Source organism: Fusarium venenatum (assembly GCF_020744135.1).
Source record: "Fusarium venenatum strain MPI-CAGE-CH-0201 chromosome Unknown EDB82scaffold_1, whole genome shotgun sequence".
NCBI lineage: Eukaryota > Fungi > Ascomycota > Sordariomycetes > Hypocreales > Nectriaceae > Fusarium > Fusarium venenatum.
In genome coordinates this window covers 5586938-5604617 of record NW_027072129.1, presented here as the reverse complement: position 1 = coordinate 5604617, position 17680 = coordinate 5586938, and the positions used below count along the sequence as shown (strand labels likewise).

Genomic DNA, 17680 nt, shown 5'->3' with positions numbered 1-17680 from the left:
CACCCCTTTTGAATTAACGGATGGGTATTACGACGGAACGGACTCAATTTAACGCTTTGTCCTGTACGCAGGCAAAGCAATTAGCGGCAAAGATACAGCGACTGTTTTCTGCATATTTTCACCTGGCTGTCAGGCCTTAGTAGCGTAACGGATTAGCTGTCTAGCTACGGTAAATAAATGCCTAACGAATCTGATGCGGTAGATAGATATCCCTATTCAAGTTCAAACAAAGCTCGCTATTCTACAATTGTTTTATGCTTGTGCCCAATAGGAGATGAAAGGAACGCCGTCTCGAAAAACAAGAGAGAAGAACAGAAACAACGTGATGAAAGGATCGCTTTTTGCATCCGACAGGGTTTGGTTAATCATGTGTTGTCACCTAGTATAAGATGCATTATTTGAGCACATCTATTGTGATAAAGATTCAATATTGGAACATCATGTGTAAGCTCCTATCCTGCTATATTGCCCGAGAATCAAAATGACAATAAGAAAAAAAAAGAAATAGTCCCAAAATATATCTTATAAACCTAGGCCTACCTCTACACACCACGACAACATCTAGTCCACCCGTCGGCCTCGTGTGTTGTTCACAGGTCGTCCATCAACTCCGGTAGAGGAAGAAGTTTGCATATCGTTCAGAAGCGGAATGTTGTCCACACTCATTGGCCGGTTGGCGTCATCTTTAGACAAAGATGTGCCTCTCATCATGTCTTTCTCGCGATCAACTTCGTTCATAGAGGGGATCTGACCAGTCGATGCTGATGGAGCTGCCCCTTGTTGGATGAGTTGGTTGGCGGAAGATTCATCGGGTCGAGCTCCAAGAGTAGGCGACTGCGGTAGATGTTCTGGGGAATTCTGCCATTGGGCCACCTCGGCCTTCATAGCCTCCAGTTCTTTCTGGAAGCGCACACCAAACACGTCAATATAATACGTAGCACCATTGTAGATACTCCAAGTAAAGACCACCATGAGAAAAGACGCTGATGCCCAACGGCTGAGGAACCATAGTGGGCAAGGCAGCATAGTAAGGAGAGCGTAAGAGTACTGAATCAGCATAAAGGTCGCCTCTTGCAAACCCTCTGGCTGTCGCAACACAAACTTTCCGAGCCACGTCTTGGCATACGACTTCTTCAACCAAGTGAAGGAGGTCGGCCGGCCAGCAGCGATCTTGTCTCTTCGACGCACAGTGATAAAGGTGTAGTACAATAACTGCCAGAAGATATAGGGCAGGGTGCTCCAGGCAAGCATGGAGACAACATTGGCGTATGCTGTTGGGGATCCTGGTGGTGAGTTCTTGATGGTCCAGATTGCAGGAAATCGTTCTTTCTGCCTTTCAGGAGAGAACAGGTGGACAATGCAATGCAGGGTTGCGCATGGCATGATATGAATAAACAAGGATGTGACCTTATCAAAGCTGTGGAAGACAAGTGAGTTGCGCCACATGATGATAGCAACCGCATTGTTGCCAAAAGCCAGGCAATATGAAGCAGTAAATAGGCGCTTGGAACCCGGGAACACCCATATCGAGAGTGCCAGTAGTAGGTTGGTGAAATAGCAAAGATCGGCTACAAAGTAGTGGTAACCACGTTGACGATAAGTGAAGAATCGAATAGGCATAAAGTACAAAAGTTGTACGGTGTACCACCAATGGAACTGCTCTGGGTAAGCGCCGATAAGATACCCGCTGAGGAAGATGTTCATGACACCGAAGATGAATGACACCTTTTCGCGGGCACTGATAACTTTTGTGTCACCCCATCGCTTGCCGAGCTTGTCCACGCGGTGTTGCATCTGCTTCCGATACCTGTCTAGCTGTTCATCAGCTTCAGGAACCCGGCGTCTCCATTCCTCAACCATGCGATGCCGAGCAGACTGTGTCTTGGTCTTGATTGCTTCTCTGGAACGGCGAACCTTGTCTGTCTGAGCCGTGATGCCCTTTTGCAGCTTCTCGAGCTGTTGCGGCAAGGCAAAGTTCTCAAGGAGATCAAGGACAGACAAGCGATCTAGAGGTGGACCATCCCAATCCTCATGGTTGGAGCTGCTACCAGAGAAGGATGGCTGTCTCGAGTGCATCGAACCCCTAGGAGTAGTGGCACCCAGAACGGGAGTATCGAGCAGGGTAGGATCGGTAGGCGCATTGTTTGGAGAAGCAGGTTCAGGTGTTAGAATGATCTCGCTATCGGTTGAGATGTTGTCGGACTTGAGGCCTTGGGCGGCGCCCGAGGCAGCTTTTAAATCGTTGTCCATAACGTGTGCTATTCTCGTCGCCCAGTTTCACGTGTCTGAGCGATACACGGCTTTGAAGCAGGACAGAAGTAGCAACTACAGGGCACGGAATTAGATGGCACAGCGACGATGATGGAACGAGAGAAGTACTTACGAAGGAGGAAGCGTGGCCAGTACAGAAGGATGGTGCAAAGGAGCACAACGCAAGTTGGCAAGGTAACTAGGCGAGTAGGGTACCGAGCGTACAGTGTCTATTTATATGAGACGGCTGGTGATTTGGAAAAGCTGTATTAATAGACGAGAGTGGTGGGGATCATTCGTCCCTTGCACCTAACTCAAGGGGTCGGCTGATGGTAGATAGAAGACAATATGAGTTAGGCACGGTATGTAGTTTAGAAAGAGGAGAAAGTTGAGAAGAGGCTAAGGGAAACACCGACGTATGCACGTGGTGGATGGATGGATGGATGGATGGATTTGATGTGTTGTGTTGAATCTACGTCCAACAGTCGTACGTACCTTGAGCTGGACCCTGGAATGATGATGAAATGCGAATGGACGTGCTGAAAGCTTGCTTGGCTCGGGGAAGTGGGGACAGTAGCACATGCATTTACGACCCTATTGGCGACGATCCTTTTGGGTCCTGCTCTTAAACAACAAACATTTCTTGATACATGCTGGCTATTGTAAGTTGCATCATACACGATGACAACTGAGCTCCTGGTGATATTTATTTATTTGCTTCTGTCGTCCTGTATTATCTTTAATAGTCGTATCAACAAAAAGGACGGACGCGCCTCTCTGTTCCTCTATCTATTTTAGGTAGAGATAGGTACACCATCACACGATGCCCACATCATCACAATCATGTGAGCTTGATAAAAGATCACCCCTTCTTCTTTGTTGTAACAGTACGTGGTGATTTGCTCAATTCCAATTGGTTGTAATGCTACGCTGAATATGTCTCGACTCAACACTATAATTCGATTTAACCTGTGTGCCTAAGCCTTTACTGCGCTGCTATCAATTGACGAATTCAGTCTAGTTTCTAAAGATTTAATCATTACCTGCCAGCCCGATGTTCAGATACTAGGTCGGTAGTTCATCAGTCAGTGCCTGAGGATCTAGGTATTGATTGAATTGGGTCGAAGTAGACAGAACTCTGTAGGTGCTATTAAGTCACCTAATCCTCCCCACTGCACTCTCTATCGCACAGGCCACCCACTTGCTGCTAACTTAGTTGACGACGGAACCCAGTCGCGCGACGCGTTATTCACACATTCCCATCTTTCGAGTACACCAGACGGTGAACTGCATCTAGCATCTACTTTCCTATTGATGATGCATGTTATTAGTCGCAATCCGTTAAACCTCGCGACATAGCTTTAGCATCTATTGCGCACTTAACCTGCGCCCAAGGTCGCCCTCCAACATTCCTTTGCGCCATTCGTCGGTCGCATTTTGAGCCCCGGCCACTTTGACGCGCCTTGTTCGCTGGCGCATTCGCTTCACCATCAAGTGTGCCCCTCTGGCTCAACATCACCCCGTTCTGCCTCGACTATACACTTCCCACCAACCACGAATACCAGGGCATTCCGTCCCACGACGTCGCCATGGGCAAACTAATTCGTCTCGAGTTATTCAGTTCGTCTTCCTTACCTATATATTGAGTTGTAGACGATGGGCCTCTGAGCTGACTAGCTGAACAGACTTCAAGTCGTATAAAGGACATCATGTTCTTCTCTTTGGAGACTCATACTTTACTTCCATTATTGGTCCCAATGGATCCGGAAAGTCCAATTCGTAAGACGCCTGGCTTCTATACAGAGCTTTTCTAACCCTTTAACAGCATGGATGCCATCTCCTTCGTCTTGGGCATCAAATCTTCACACCTGCGCTCCGCCCATCTCAAGGACCTTGTTTATCGCGGCCGAGTTCTGAAAACAGCCAAAATTAATGATGATGGCTCTGCGCAAACTAACGGGGACGCCAATGGCGACGACAAGGCCTCTCGCGGCGACCCAAAGACTGCTTGGGTTATGGCTGTGTACGAAGACGACGCGGGCGAGGAACAGAAATGGAAGCGCTCCATCACGAACCAAGGCGCTAGCGAGTACCGAATCAACGACCGCGTTGTTACCGCCCAGCAGTACAATGAGTCACTTGAGAGCGAAAACATCCTGATCAAGGCCCGGAACTTTCTTGTTTTCCAAGGAGATGTCGAGGCCATTGCTTCTCAGTCGCCACAAGATCTGACGCGTTTAATTGAGCAGATCTCAGGGAGCTTAGAGTTCAAGGCCGAATACGAAAAGACGCAAGCCGAGGCCGAGCAGGCTGCCGAAAACCAGAACTTCCAGCTTCACAGACGACGCGGCATCAATTCGGAAATCAAACAATACCGAGAACAGAAGAGGGAGGCAGATAACTTTCAAAACAAAACAGATGAACGCGATGCAGCCATCGTCACACACAGTTTGTGGAAGCTTTACCACTTCCAAAAGGCTATGGACGACTCGTACGCCGCGATCCAGGACCATCAAGAAGATCTTAAAGAGTTGCGCCGTAATGTAGAATCATTTGAGAAGAGGCTTGATGCTGCCAGGAAGGAGCAGGCTGCTGCGAATCGTCAAGTAGCCCTAGTCGACAAGGATATCAAGGCGAAGGCGAGAGATATCGAGGATAAGGAGAACAGTCTTGTTCCAGTTGAGGAGAAGATCAACGAATCCGTCGAGCAGGTCAAGAAGCTCCAAGTCCAAGTTGCCAAAGTCACCAAGGAACATGACGAGCAAGTTGAGGTTGTTCAGCAAGTTCAGAGGAGTATTGAAAGCGTGGAGAAGGCCCGCGAGGTATTTGAAAACGACTACAAAGAACAGATGAAGAAGCAAGGCCGCGAGATCAGTGACGAGGACCGCCGAGAATACAACAGACTTCGCGCCCAGGTCATGTCCCGAACAGGCTCCAATCAGGCCAAGCTCGAAAATCTTGATCGACAGCGAAAGGCAGACGAGGTTACTGTTAATAATTTGAAAGGAAAAGTCGACAGCATTGCAGCAGCTATTGACAAGATTGAAGCCGAACTTGCAAGCATCGACGAACGTAGGGCATCAGCGCAGACTGCCTCGAAAGAACTTTCACAGGAAATCGATGCCAAGAAAAAGGAGTTCAACCAGCTCCAGTCGGAACGAGTTAGGACCAATCAGAAGCGAACTGAACTGGAGGAAAAGTTTGAGGATGTGGCCCGGAAACTCAAGGAGGCCGATGATGGCCGCCGCCAAAACGACCGGGAGGCCAGAACGAAAGAAACGGTAACGTCCTTGAAACGTATGTTTCCAGGTGTCCGTGGCCGCGTTGGTGATCTTTGCAAACCGAAGCAGAAGAAGTTCGACGAGGCTGTTATCGTTGCACTTGGCAGAGACTTTGATTCAGTTGTCGTTGATACTGAAAAGATTGGCGTTGAATGTGTCCAGTATCTCAAGGAGCAGAGATTTCCTCCAATGACCTTCATTCCCTTGGACAATATCAAGGTGAATGCTGTCAACACTGCTGCCAAGGGATTCCCTGGCGCACGGTTGACGATTGATACAATCGATTTCGATGCTGCCGTTGAGCGTGCCATGTCGTATGCATGCGGTAGTTCCGTTGTATGTGACTCTCTCGACATCGCGAAACATATGTGTTACGAAAAGAAGATCCCAGTCAAAGCTGTGACGCTGGAAGGCTACATTATCCACAAGGCGGGCTTGATGACTGGTGGCCGTGGCCCAGAGTCGAAAAACAAGAGGCGGTTCGAGGAGGCCGACGTCCAGAACCTCCAACGAATGGCTACCAAGCTGAAGGACGAGATCGACCGGCTCCCTAAGGCTGACCGTAGAGGTTCTCAAGAAGAAAAACTACAGATCGACCTATCGGGACTTGAGAGACAGTTGGCGGCCGTCAAAGACGAGCTGGTAGCGTTCAACAAGAACTATGCGAGCAAGAAACGCGAGCTGGATAATCAGAGGCGGCAGCTTCAGGAGCTCGAGCCCAAGCACCAAGCACAGGCTTCACAGCTTGAGAGCACCACAGCCACTTGCGAAGAGTTTCGAGATGCCATTGCGCGAGTGGATGATGAAGTGTTCGGGGACTTCTGTAGGCGACTTGGCTACAGCGACATTCGCGCTTACAGGGATTCTCAAGGCAAGCTAGAGCAGGAAGTTTCCGAGAAGCGCAACGAATTCGAGGTTCAGAAGCAGAAGTTGTCTAGCAGACTGGGATGGGAGGAACAGCTGGTGGCTATTTCGGCAGGCCGTCTCGACACAATACAGAAACAGATCCGACATTTAAAGAAGGAGATCAAGACTTACACCAAGACCAAGGATGAGATCGAAAACGCCTTGCGCGAGGAACAGGAAGCACTCGAGGCCCTTCGCGAAACGCTGGATGAGAACAGATCGGAGCTTGCTGAGAAAAACCAGAAAGTTTCCGAGGCCAAGGTTGAGGTTCAAAAACGCTCCAAGGATATTGACGCTCACTTGAAAGATATCAACGCTCTTGAGACGATAGTCCAAAAGAACAGTTCGAGCAAATCAGCGTTACTTCGACGATGCCGGTTGGAACAAATTCGTATACCGCTTGTGGAGGGTACTCTGGATAACCTACCTAACGAAGATGAATTGCTTCGCCAGGACCCAGACGCGATGGATATCGACGAAGATGACGAGGAAATGATGGATATGGCTCTCAATGATCATGGAATTGCGATAGATTTTGATGGCCTTGACGAGGATCTCAAAGCTGTAAGTGCCACCATCGCTCATGAAGAGGAGTTACTAACAGTAATATAGTCTGATGACCCTAGTGTTGAAGATAGTCTATCAGAGAAGATCACAAGCCTGACGTCCGAATTAGAAAAGCTCAACCCCAACATGCGAGCAATGGAGAGGCTGGAGAGTGTTGAAACTAGACTGAGAGTCACGGACCAAGAATATGAAGACTCAAAGACTGCAGCACAGGAGGCCAAAGAGGCTTTCAACCAGGTCAAGCAAAAGAGATACGACCTTTTCAACAAAGCCTTCAGTCATATCCAGGAGCAAATTTCGCATGTATACAAGGACCTCACTCGGTCAGAAGCATACCCCCTTGGTGGTCAAGCCTATCTCGATATCGAGGAGGACACGGATATGCCTTACTTGTCTGGTATCAAGTACCACGCCATGCCACCACTCAAACGTTTCAGAGATATGGAGCATTTGTCAGGTGGTGAAAAGACTATGGCAGCGCTGGCCCTTTTGTTCGCCATCCACAGCTACCAGCCCAGTCCTTTCTTTGTTCTCGACGAGGTGGATGCCGCCTTGGACAACGCCAACGTCGACAAGATCAAGAAGTACATTAAGGATCACCGAGGTCCGGGCATGCAGTTCATCGTCATTAGTCTCAAGGCAGGCCTATTCCAGGACAGCGACAGCTTGGTGGGCGTCTACCGAGACCAGGAAGTTAACAGTTCAAGAACCCTTACTCTAGATGTAAGTCTCCATACACACGCCCTGACATGTTTTTGCTTACTAACATTAAATAGTTGCGCCAATACGCGTGAGAAAGTATATAAACTTTGTCGACACTTTTGTTCTGTTTCTTTTCGCAGCGAGTATAGGAAGATGTCCATGTTTGGCCCAAGCCAACATGGTGGAGGCATGGATGGTTTTATGTGAATTAACAAAATTCATCGCGTTAGTCAGTAGGAAGTATTGCAGTGAATGTGTAAACATTGCAGATCTCGTCACGAATACGGATCGGGCCACAACTGAATTATATACTTGAGGTGAACATGTCTAATTGATGAGCAAGATTTTTGTTTGTTATTTTTGCAATTATTATAAAGGTCATAGGGCTACATCATTTGCAACGCCTAGCCCTGTCTGTCGATACCGTGGCGTGCATTGCATTAAAGAAGTAGAAACTTTGGGTATTCGTGTTACTGTTGTCCGCTGGCAGGTCGATTGGGATTAGCTCCCAAGAGCCAGCCCACGCCAGACACCAGTGTACCAGTCGCAGCTTCTCTTAGCTGATCTCTCTTCCTTGTTCTGTTTTGCTCATGCAGCTCAGATTCAGAGGATTCCGATTCTGGATTCGTCTTATCGGACGTGAAGGAATTCTGTAGTGAACCCTGCAGGCTTGACAACACGGTCAGATTCTTTGATGCAACTCGTGCCGTGGCCCTGGACAGGTCGAACAGAGACATCGGTGCTTCTTCAGCTTGGCGAGCGGTTGCACTAGCAGTAATGTTGCGTGGTGGATATGCCTTGTCTGGATTTGGTGCATCGAACGAGCCAGGGAGTCCGGAGAGATCGCCTGCAGCATCCCAAGCGGCCTCGCGGGCAGCTTCCTCCTTGACTGCAGCGTCTAATTGTTCTTCGCAGCGACGGAAAGTCTTCAATACTTCCTGAAGTTGAGAAGGCGGTGCAATGCGCAGAGAAGTTGCCAGGCACTCAATACGCTGTTCGAGATGACGAATCTCTGGGTTTCCACTCGCCGTGCCTAAATGTGTTGGTTTCTGAGACCTCTCTGTACGCACATATTTGCCGGCATCCAGTGCTGCCTTCCATGACCATTCGTCAGAAATACTGATATGTTGTTTCCTACGCTCAGTCTCGTCAACGCCTAGACGGCTGACTACATAGGAGTAAGCGGTTTCAAAGTCATCTTCACGTAAGGCCGCTCCGACACAAATTGAAACAATGCGCTTCTCAACCATTGACCGAACAGAGTTCAAGTCAGTTGTTGTTGGCTGACGAATGCCTGACCTTGCTTGAGTTGGTAGATCTGCATCGACCATATTGCTCCCCAGTTCAATAAACTCTTGCAGACGAGTGTAAGCTTTTGGATTCTGTTCCAAAACCTTCTCGATGATGGAAACAGGATCAGAGTGCACTCGAAGGACCACCGGGCTAAAGGGTTCGCCCTGTTTAAGAACAAGACGATAGTCACTCAGGGCATGGGTAGCTCTTAATAACGCCTCGACACGTCGTCTGATGGGGTGAGTATTGTTCATTATTATGGGAAAGGCTTTGATACTGGTACCCGGTTAGCAAGAATATACCTGGAAGGATCAGAAGCCAGCTTACATCTCGTCACATTTCTTCAAGCCTCCCCTAGTTCGATTGGGGTTCGAGGCATTATCGAACGCGCTCAAAGCCGAGTTTTGAACCGTATTGAGTACAGCTGGCGCAGAAAGGGGGGCACACGGCCCTTCTTGATCGTAGAGAGACCTCGCCAGAGAATAGCCTGATGAATGTCAGATCTCGATTATGAAAGAGTATGCTGTTTAAACTTACGTGAACGTGAGAGCATGGCCTTCAAGAGTTCTGTTTCGATAAACTCGAGCGTCACATTGCCAAGAACGCCTTGAAAAGTTCCATCCTGAACGGAGCCCGGTTTGTTTCCCCAGCTGTGTAACCATAGAATTTCCTGTCGTGCCCGGACCCAGAAATCATCGTCATCGGATGCGCGAGTGGGAAGATTTCGTACAAATCGACCAAGTTGAGACTTTTGCTCTTGCTGATCTTGAATGAATGCCAAATCCCCTGCCTTGCGGACTGTACATGGGACGCCTGAGCAAGTAAGAAGGTAAGCACTTTGTATTAGAGTAGGTAACAAATCAAGAGATTGTTCCTTTGGAGTTGTGAGGGGATTTGTGCTTTGTAGAAGATCGTTGCGCAAATATGTTGTAGCCTTTGCACCACCGGAGGCATCCATGTCAAAGGGAGGTACGGGTGCCAGACTCGCAACTGCCGATTGAAGTGTTGTGCCAACATCTTCGTCTAAGAGGGACCGAATCTTGTTGCATATTCTAAATGCGCCCTCCAATGCTTCTGCTTCAGCATCGGGAACGAGGTAGGCTGAGGCCAGCACAGCCCTGGCATAGGACCGGTCCAAATACTGTTGCTGGTTCTCCTGAAGCCAGGAACTAGCATCACCTCCCAAATCAATATCCGATGGCCCGTCCCAGGATTCAATAGCTTTCAAGGCAACTCGCCAGGAGGTTGACGCTTTGGAGGTGAGCCACTCCATAGCTTGTTCCCATCCGGGACATGAAAGATCAGGCTCTGTGCCGGAATCACTTGACACATCTTCATTAAAAGCATCACGTTTCCACCTTGCATCGTTATGTAGCCAAGGCCCTACCAAGCCACTCAGATCGCGACCAGCCAGGTCATACTCTTCCTCAACAACGCCAGTCTCGGCGAGTAGATAGTCAATGGCCATTCTGTCGGGTAAATTCTGAAACTCGAGCAGCGACAAGCGTGCCGTTCTTTGAGGATAGTACTCATGATTTCTACGGATCAGAGGAAGTACTGTTGAGATTGCCCACGTATGGAGCTCTTGTGAGAGGTGAAGGAACGGGGAGAGTAGCTCAGGAACGTGGGCTAACATGCCCGCCTCCTCGTCCATCCTGTAGGCTCTCAGAAGTAGGAAACAGGCGAGTGAGTCGGCTTCTTGAGTAAAATGCACATCGTCATTTTTAAGCGGGATTAGGTGAAGCTTCTTGACTTTTCTCGAAGCTTGTTCGTCCGAGATGTTGTGAATGTGAGAAGTGTCAAGCTGGTAGTCCGAAGTTGGCTGCGACAGTGACTCGTTGGCGCTTATGGCCTGTAAAAGAGGCACGTAGGTTGACGGACTGAGAGTTTCGGGTAGGTAGGTGAGAATAATGCGAAGCGTCAGATCTGGGCGCAAGATTGTAGCATGTTGGGTTATAAGATAGGCCAAGCTGTCAATGTCGGCGACAGTCGCAAAGTGTACAGCTAGGAGCACCACTTTAGCAGGACCAAGGGGCGTATTAGCCGCCATAGTGAGTGATATGGTCGATCTGTATCCCTGACAATAGATTATGAATACAACTTGTTCCTGTCGAGGTTGTCATGTGCACTAGATATAGTGCTAACAAGTCAACTAACAAAGTGGCCAGTGAGGTAAGTGAGGTAGACAACAGCTGCCCTGGCTACTGGGAAGCTGCTTCAGCCACACTCTTTGCCTGCGCCACACACGGTCAGCGGTATTTTCTACTGTCAAGACAAAAGACCCACCCAATCAACCAATCCAATTACTCTGATTTGCTAGGTTAGACTTAGTAAGGTATTCTATTCGGCCAAGGTACGGGTGAACTCATCGGCTCGACTTGACTTGACGACCGATTGTTTAACGACCAACGAAGCGCAATTCAACTACAACTCCTCGCCCGACCCGCGCAAAGCCCCGACACATACCCAATTGGCTCAAGATGGCGTCGGGATATGGAATGAACGGCGGTAAGTCTACTATGGCAGCGCTGATACCATCACGCAAGCAGTCATAGGCTGACGACATCAACTTGGACTCTAGGCGTCGGCCGCTGCTTTCCCTTCTGGCAGGAGGTTATGGGATGCTATGTTGTCAACACCTCTGCCGCTGACGACTCCGGCAAGAAGAAGTGCGGTCTCGTTCTCGAGGATTACTACGAGTGCCTTCACCACAAGAAGGAGGTACGCCTACATCTCTGTTCCTTACTTCGTGGGATACCCGGCGAACTGACAAAATCTGGCAGCACGCTCGAGCTCTTGCTATGCAAGCCGCCTACGCTCGCTCCGAGTCCGCTACAGCACGCGACGATGCGCCCAGTGTGAAGCAAATAAGGAGTTTGGGACTTATCGACAAGGAGGAAGACACAAAGAAGGTCCTGGGACGAAGCTAGATGGTGGAATGCACGATGAATGTTATTCGAGCGACCTTATATGCTCGCCGGCTTCTTTGTATCGATCGACTGTATACAAAGGAACGGAATTGATTTGCTCAACTGATCTCGGTTATATTTCGTGATTAGCCGGGCAATATTGTGTCCATGGAATTTTCAAAATCCTATTTGCGAGCTTGCTTGCACTGTATTGATATACCTGCGCTGCGTCGGTTTGTATTTTGCAAATGTTTGGGTAATTCTGATATGTGAGGTTGGCCAGGTTTCCCAGTTCTTTTTTGAGCATGCGATCTATGGCCTTTATGAGCGCAGAAGTAATGCATGCTCTTTGGTGCAAATAACAAAAGATGACCCACGTGAAATTTTAACCTGGTGTGAACAGAGGAGAATTCAGCGTAAAGGTTGCGATCACCGAGATTCCGATCTAACCAGCCGACAGCTGCTGCCAGTCCCTCCTCGTCTTGGCACATATTCAACTTCACACACCTCACACGTTTGTTCAGACCTTACCCTTCCAGCACAACCCTCGCTGTCTGAAGCGATTTGTGCAACTTTACTAGCCCGACATGCCTTCTCTTCAAGGCGTTGAAGTTGCTATTGTGACTGAGCCTGGGTCCAAAAAGCTCCCCGAATTTCCCCTATCAAATTCGCAACAGATTCAGGAATCTAAACCCCAAATATCTGTCTATATTCCTTCTGAGCCAGGTAGTTCGCCAGCAAACCGAACATACTTGTACATTGATATCTAACACTCGAGCTTAGGTACTCATTTCGGTATTCATTACACACTCGCTAAAGTGGTAAAGCCACCACCTTACTTCTATTTCAAAATATTCATAAATGGCAGAAACGTCGCAAACTGCGGCGCAGGTTCTCTTACTCAGGCCTCGGGCTCTATTGTGCGCTCACTGTGTGTGCCAAGTGACCGCTGGAAGTACAAGGAAGACGGTGTGCTGTACATCAGAGATGGTATAGAAGCTCGTTGCTTCTGCTTCCTTCCAACTGGACACAAATCAATCGCAGAGGAGGGAGGGTTTATCGAAGTCCAGACCTTTCGTGCCAAAGGGAGAATTCGAAGACTCCCCGTCTTGGAGAAGCACCGTGGCCAGGAGACTTATGGCATCGGGTTAGTCAATCTCTATCTGTCACTTGACAACAGTTTGTTTAACTGAGAGCAGGTCACCTTCAGGTGGATTGCTGGATTCACCGGACGAAGCCCGTTACTATGACTGGATTCTCATCGACCCGAAGGAATCCCCCTTTGTCACATTTCGCTTTCACTACCGTACCTGGTCGAACCTGTACCAGCTAAGCCTAGCACCTCGCCCCGAGAAGCTGGATGGATCGTCGACGCACACCGAAAAAGGCTCTACAGGAAGTACAAAAACCGGGGGGCCGAGTGGTACACCATCCTACTACAAAACGACCAGCACGCCACTTCCGAAATCAAGATCAGAAGGCACAAACCACACCAAATCGGATCAAGGCATCTCCTCCACGTCCTCTGATTTATCTATACGACTTCGTGGAATAGTCAAGAACGCTCCTGTGATGCTACCGCCAAGCCACCCTACTCGCCCTCTGCCAGAAATCCCAATCAAGAAACCGGTTGCTTACAAAGACGCTAATCGTCCTGTGCTGGCTTACACATGTTCTTCTCTATCCGATATTTCAGAGAAGACAGAAGACACCGAGACGAGCATCACAGCCATCTTACCCGTACGAGCAGATTCCCCTCGCAGCAACGAGTATGGAATATCAGAGTCTCACACAACCGAAACCCCTCTGGCCCCATCACTCCTCAAGGATCGTAAGAACCCCGATGGTCAAGAGCCCCCGATCGAGAAATGCAAAGATGATGATGTAACAGAGACAAAGGAACCGAGTGCCAAGCCAAAGATGAAAGGCACTGAACCGTCTTCTGATACGACATCCAAGGTTGCCAAAGCAGAAATTTGAATCACAAGTCAATGGGCGAAAGGTGACGCATGATTTTCCAAGCCAGAAGTTTGCACCAATTCCAGGGTATATTGTCCGGGTCGTTCAGGACAAGACATAATGAATTGTCCCATATAGGAGGATGTATGAGTGGTTTGAGAGCTCCGAGATCAGGAATTATCAGGAACTTCGATATCTTAGCTTTAGGGCATAAAAAAGGGGTGGTCTAAGAACTAGTCTAAATAACATATCGGCTTATTCTATGCTTTTAGTAGCCAATTTTTTAGATGCCCTTAAGCAGGTAGATGTAACAACAACACAGACTCTGGAGGCCAGTTCCCAGCACAAATGAGCAGTCAGTTATCCAGCACAGCCGGCCGTGACTAAGGATTCAGAATATAGTATGAATGTATTATAGTTATATTATATCTGATCAACTAAGATCGCATGCCCTACCATTAGACGTTTTCATTCGAGGCCACTTCGTTTGTTTTGGCAATTAAATCAACTCACACAAGGACCTCTTTGAGATGGCTGATTAGAACCACTTATTTGATAGTCAGGACGGTTATCCTGGTAGTGTCAGTGTTCTACAGTGATAGATATCACTGCTGAAGTACCTATCCTATCGTGGGGCTTTGCGTGTGTTATCTTGACTAGGTAAACAATAGCAAAGGGCCAGTGTTAGTGTTTTGTAGCGAAGAAGATTTCCATCTCAATCAGTGGTGTAGGGGGTTAGAGACTGTGAATCACAGGCAATGATTATCCTCCGGGCAATTTTGGACTTTCTCAACCACAGCGTCATGTTTGCCAGTGCCAGGCAGCTGGCGAGAGCAAACGCGTTGCCCTTTTGTCAAACATCGACAAAAACATGAGCCTTTACAAACCTCCTACACAAACGTGATAAACAAAATAAACATCACTATGGCCGACGAAGGCAGGTTGCGTCTTTTCGGTACCAATAGAGCACGCCAACATGACCCGAGGTACCGTGCCTCCGAAGCTGCCCTTAACGATATCCTCAAGGATACCCCCGAAAACCAAGAAGCGCATACTCAGCACAAGAGGAAAACCATGTCACGGCTTCTAAGCTGGGAAGGAGCATCTCGGATTGACCGAGGCGTTGACCTGCTGACTAGTACAGACGCACTTCTGGACCAAGCAGACAAGCTGTTCATGAACGCAAGCCAAAAGGTTTGGCACAGCCCGTCAGTTGACCAATTGGCAGAATCTCTACGTGCTGCGCTGATGACAACCGAAACAAATAAGCCACTGTCTGCTGAGTATCGTCCCCATGTCCTGCTTCTGTGCGAGTTTTATGGCACCCGGCACCTCAAAATCGCCGAGCTCGAATCGCAGCTTGCGGAAGCAAAAGACGAGTTGGAAAAGGAGAGAGATCGTCACAAATCCATAGAAGAACATTGGATGGTTCAGGATGCACGATACAAAGCTGAAGTCAAACGTCTTGAGATATTTATCCATGATACATCCGACAAAGGCATGGAAGCTGTGGTACTAGCTAGAGTAGGAAGCCTCATCAGAAACAGGCCAAGTGATACTGCAAAGGGGCGAACGTCTACAGAGGCAAACCCCGACAATACTTGTCACGACACCGTGGGTAAGTGGAATGCATAACAATACTCAACAAACAATCTGACGAGTGACGCAAATAGCCTCCGGTGCTACTTCCCAGAAAGCCAATACAGAAGCAGCACTCAACTCGACTTTGCCAGCACGACAGAACACGGTGTGTAAGTGTTGGCTTGAAGCAAAAGTAAACCCGTTTTGTGCTGACTTGGCAACAGTATCACGTACACGAACCATGGACTCTAGCAAGGAGATCAGGCTGAGCCACGCTTTTCGAAAGATGGAGAAGATGAAAGCCACCACCAGCGGCGGTGCTCGCCGAACTGAGGCTCAACATGTTGACCATGGAAAGACACACCTTGAACACTACCGAGAAGGTCGGCATCCTCCAACTGATTATGTGCCTCATATTGGCCCAACTCCCTATGACGCAGTCGATAAACCGCCACATAAAGGCAATCCCGAGAGAAAGTACAATTCAACCGAGAATACAGTGTCATTGCAAGAGGCTGGTGTTATCGGCCAACCAATCTACGCTGCGAAAACAAGTGCACATGAGCATGAGCATGAGAAAGTGAAGCAGGATAGAGTTTCAGAGAGCAAGCCCAGTCAAAGCATTGGCCAAGGAAACACTCGGCATCGTCGCCAGTTCTCGTTTGTGCCTGGAGACGATATAACAGTTAGACAGCCGGCTACCGGAAACGAGCCGGTAGCTCAAACCGAGAACAGTCAGGAACCGTCAACTGGTCGGCAAACGGTTCAACACCGTCAAGAAAGCCGGAGGTCGAGATCAGTAGAGTGGATATAGATGGTGAAGCCTTCACGTCCAGACGCAGGCGATATTCCCGGACCAGCAAAGTTAAAAAGGGCCCTGTTGATACGCATCGGCTCATTCTTTGATCAGTGCTGGGCACTTTTGCATGTACATAGAGAGTAGTAGCAAGCAAGCAAGCAAGCAAGCAAGCAAGGCCTGGCCAGGTCTGGCCGCTGAACAGTCAAGGTTTTCTATTATATCAACGGCTAAAGCTTATAAGAGGTGTAAGTTTGACGTGAGTACTTCCAAACACAGCATGGGGGTGTTGCCGGGAGATATATCAAAGTTTCCCAGCGCTTGAGTGATAGGCTCGGGTTGGAGGATGGTTGAGATGACCGAGAGGCGTTTCATGCGTGAGGCTCGAAGCTCGACGGATGTAGCGTAGTATGCAATGGGGTACGGTTGAGGCTGTCTCGACGGCAGGACGGGATCTAGCTCTAGAGGAACAAGTCAGACTGCTGGTTTGGACAAACCTGGAGAAGGCTATAACCAACTTGTCAGTGTCAGTGTCAGTGTCAGTGTCAGTGTCAGTGTCAGTGTCAGTGTCAAGCCTGTCAGTTCGGACAAAAGCGCCGGTGCAGAACCTTATTGTGCTTAGAGTTCGGGCAATTCACAAACTAAGGTTGAAAGAGGTCGAACGGCACAAGAGTGGCGTCGACGACAGGAATGCTACTTCATCGAGTGTCTGGATCGAGTATCACTTCTGGGTCGGCAGCGGGTAGGCAGGAATGTGATTGTCACTAGTCTAGGAACCCATCAACGGGACGGGTAAGGCAACAAAGTGTCTATCCCCTCAACAACGACATGGCATGGTATAGCGCAGCATGGCAACTAGATTAGATACAGATAGTGCTGTAGGTAGACTAGACCAGGGCATACCGTTTGTCGACCGATAGCCTAACAAAGTCTGTAGCTGTGCCTGGGCTGGAGAGGAATGCATGGTGTTCTGAGTATTGTCTGTTGTATTTGTCAAGACTTTGTTCTGTATGGTAGATATTATAGTGTAGGTAGGTAGCGATGACCATTGAGACATTACCGGCCTGGTGATCTTGGAACTGGACTGGATTGGACTGAACAAATAATGCATACGTCAGATCGATCACATAAAATGAAATAATGGATTAATGGGTAATTGAACCGTTGCGATCCTCTCATCCGTTCTCAGAGAGATCATCGGCCAACGTCAAAAAAGAAGGAATAAGGTTTCTTGATGCATATCCTGCCAATACAGTATTAGCTGGTGTGCAGTGTGATGTGATGTGATGTGACGAGATGAAATGTCTAGGTCCCAAAGTGTTAGGGGGTGCCTCAGGGCATTCAGTGAGATGACTAAGGAAGGACTAGCGCAACTACAACTGCAACTTAGCTGGTGGCGGATCTGTTGGCCCTGCACTTCCTCGGGCAACCTTCCT

At 48.6% G+C, this 17680-nt stretch overlaps 5 protein-coding genes across 5 annotated transcripts; 3 read left to right on the top strand and 2 right to left on the bottom strand.

Annotated features, from left to right (window-relative positions):
* Nucleotides 1-240: 240 nt before the first annotated feature.
* EDB82DRAFT_571584 (uncharacterized protein) lies at nucleotides 241-2727 on the bottom strand. The gene is made up of 2 exons (XM_025730330.2): nucleotides 2384-2727; nucleotides 241-2325 (listed from the first exon to the last, which is right to left on the bottom strand). The coding sequence occupies exon 2, from the start codon at nucleotides 2248-2250 to the stop codon at nucleotides 562-564; it is 1689 nt and encodes a 562-aa protein (XP_025589466.1). The 5' UTR covers nucleotides 2251-2325; nucleotides 2384-2727; the 3' UTR covers nucleotides 241-561.
* A 5323-nt stretch (nucleotides 2728-8050) lies between these two features.
* EDB82DRAFT_487364 (Sec39 domain-containing protein) lies at nucleotides 8051-11160 on the bottom strand. The gene is made up of 3 exons (XM_025730333.2): nucleotides 9537-11160; nucleotides 9327-9486; nucleotides 8051-9275 (listed from the first exon to the last, which is right to left on the bottom strand). The coding sequence occupies exons 1-3, from the start codon at nucleotides 11047-11049 to the stop codon at nucleotides 8177-8179; spliced, it is 2772 nt and encodes a 923-aa protein (XP_025589468.1). The 5' UTR covers nucleotides 11050-11160; the 3' UTR covers nucleotides 8051-8176.
* Nucleotides 11161-11381: 221 nt separating this feature from the next.
* On the top strand, nucleotides 11382-12283 carry EDB82DRAFT_487360 (uncharacterized protein). The gene is made up of 3 exons (XM_065608308.1): nucleotides 11382-11507; nucleotides 11581-11720; nucleotides 11783-12283. The coding sequence occupies exons 1-3, from the start codon at nucleotides 11480-11482 to the stop codon at nucleotides 11927-11929; spliced, it is 315 nt and encodes a 104-aa protein (XP_065465630.1). The 5' UTR covers nucleotides 11382-11479; the 3' UTR covers nucleotides 11930-12283.
* Nucleotides 12284-12495: 212 nt separating this feature from the next.
* EDB82DRAFT_571580 (uncharacterized protein) lies at nucleotides 12496-14104 on the top strand (the record flags this gene model as incomplete). The annotated part of the gene is made up of 3 exons (XM_025730335.2): nucleotides 12496-12634; nucleotides 12692-13055; nucleotides 13108-14104. The coding sequence occupies 3 exons, from the start codon at nucleotides 12496-12498 to the stop codon at nucleotides 13886-13888; spliced, it is 1284 nt and encodes a 427-aa protein (XP_025589470.1). The 3' UTR covers nucleotides 13889-14104.
* A 687-nt stretch (nucleotides 14105-14791) lies between these two features.
* EDB82DRAFT_520628 (uncharacterized protein) lies at nucleotides 14792-16262 on the top strand (the record flags this gene model as incomplete). Its single annotated transcript, XM_025730336.1, has 3 exons — nucleotides 14792-15485; nucleotides 15541-15618; nucleotides 15673-16262. The coding sequence occupies 3 exons, from the start codon at nucleotides 14792-14794 to the stop codon at nucleotides 16260-16262; spliced, it is 1362 nt and encodes a 453-aa protein (XP_025589471.1).
* Nucleotides 16263-17680: the final 1418 nt, after the last annotated feature.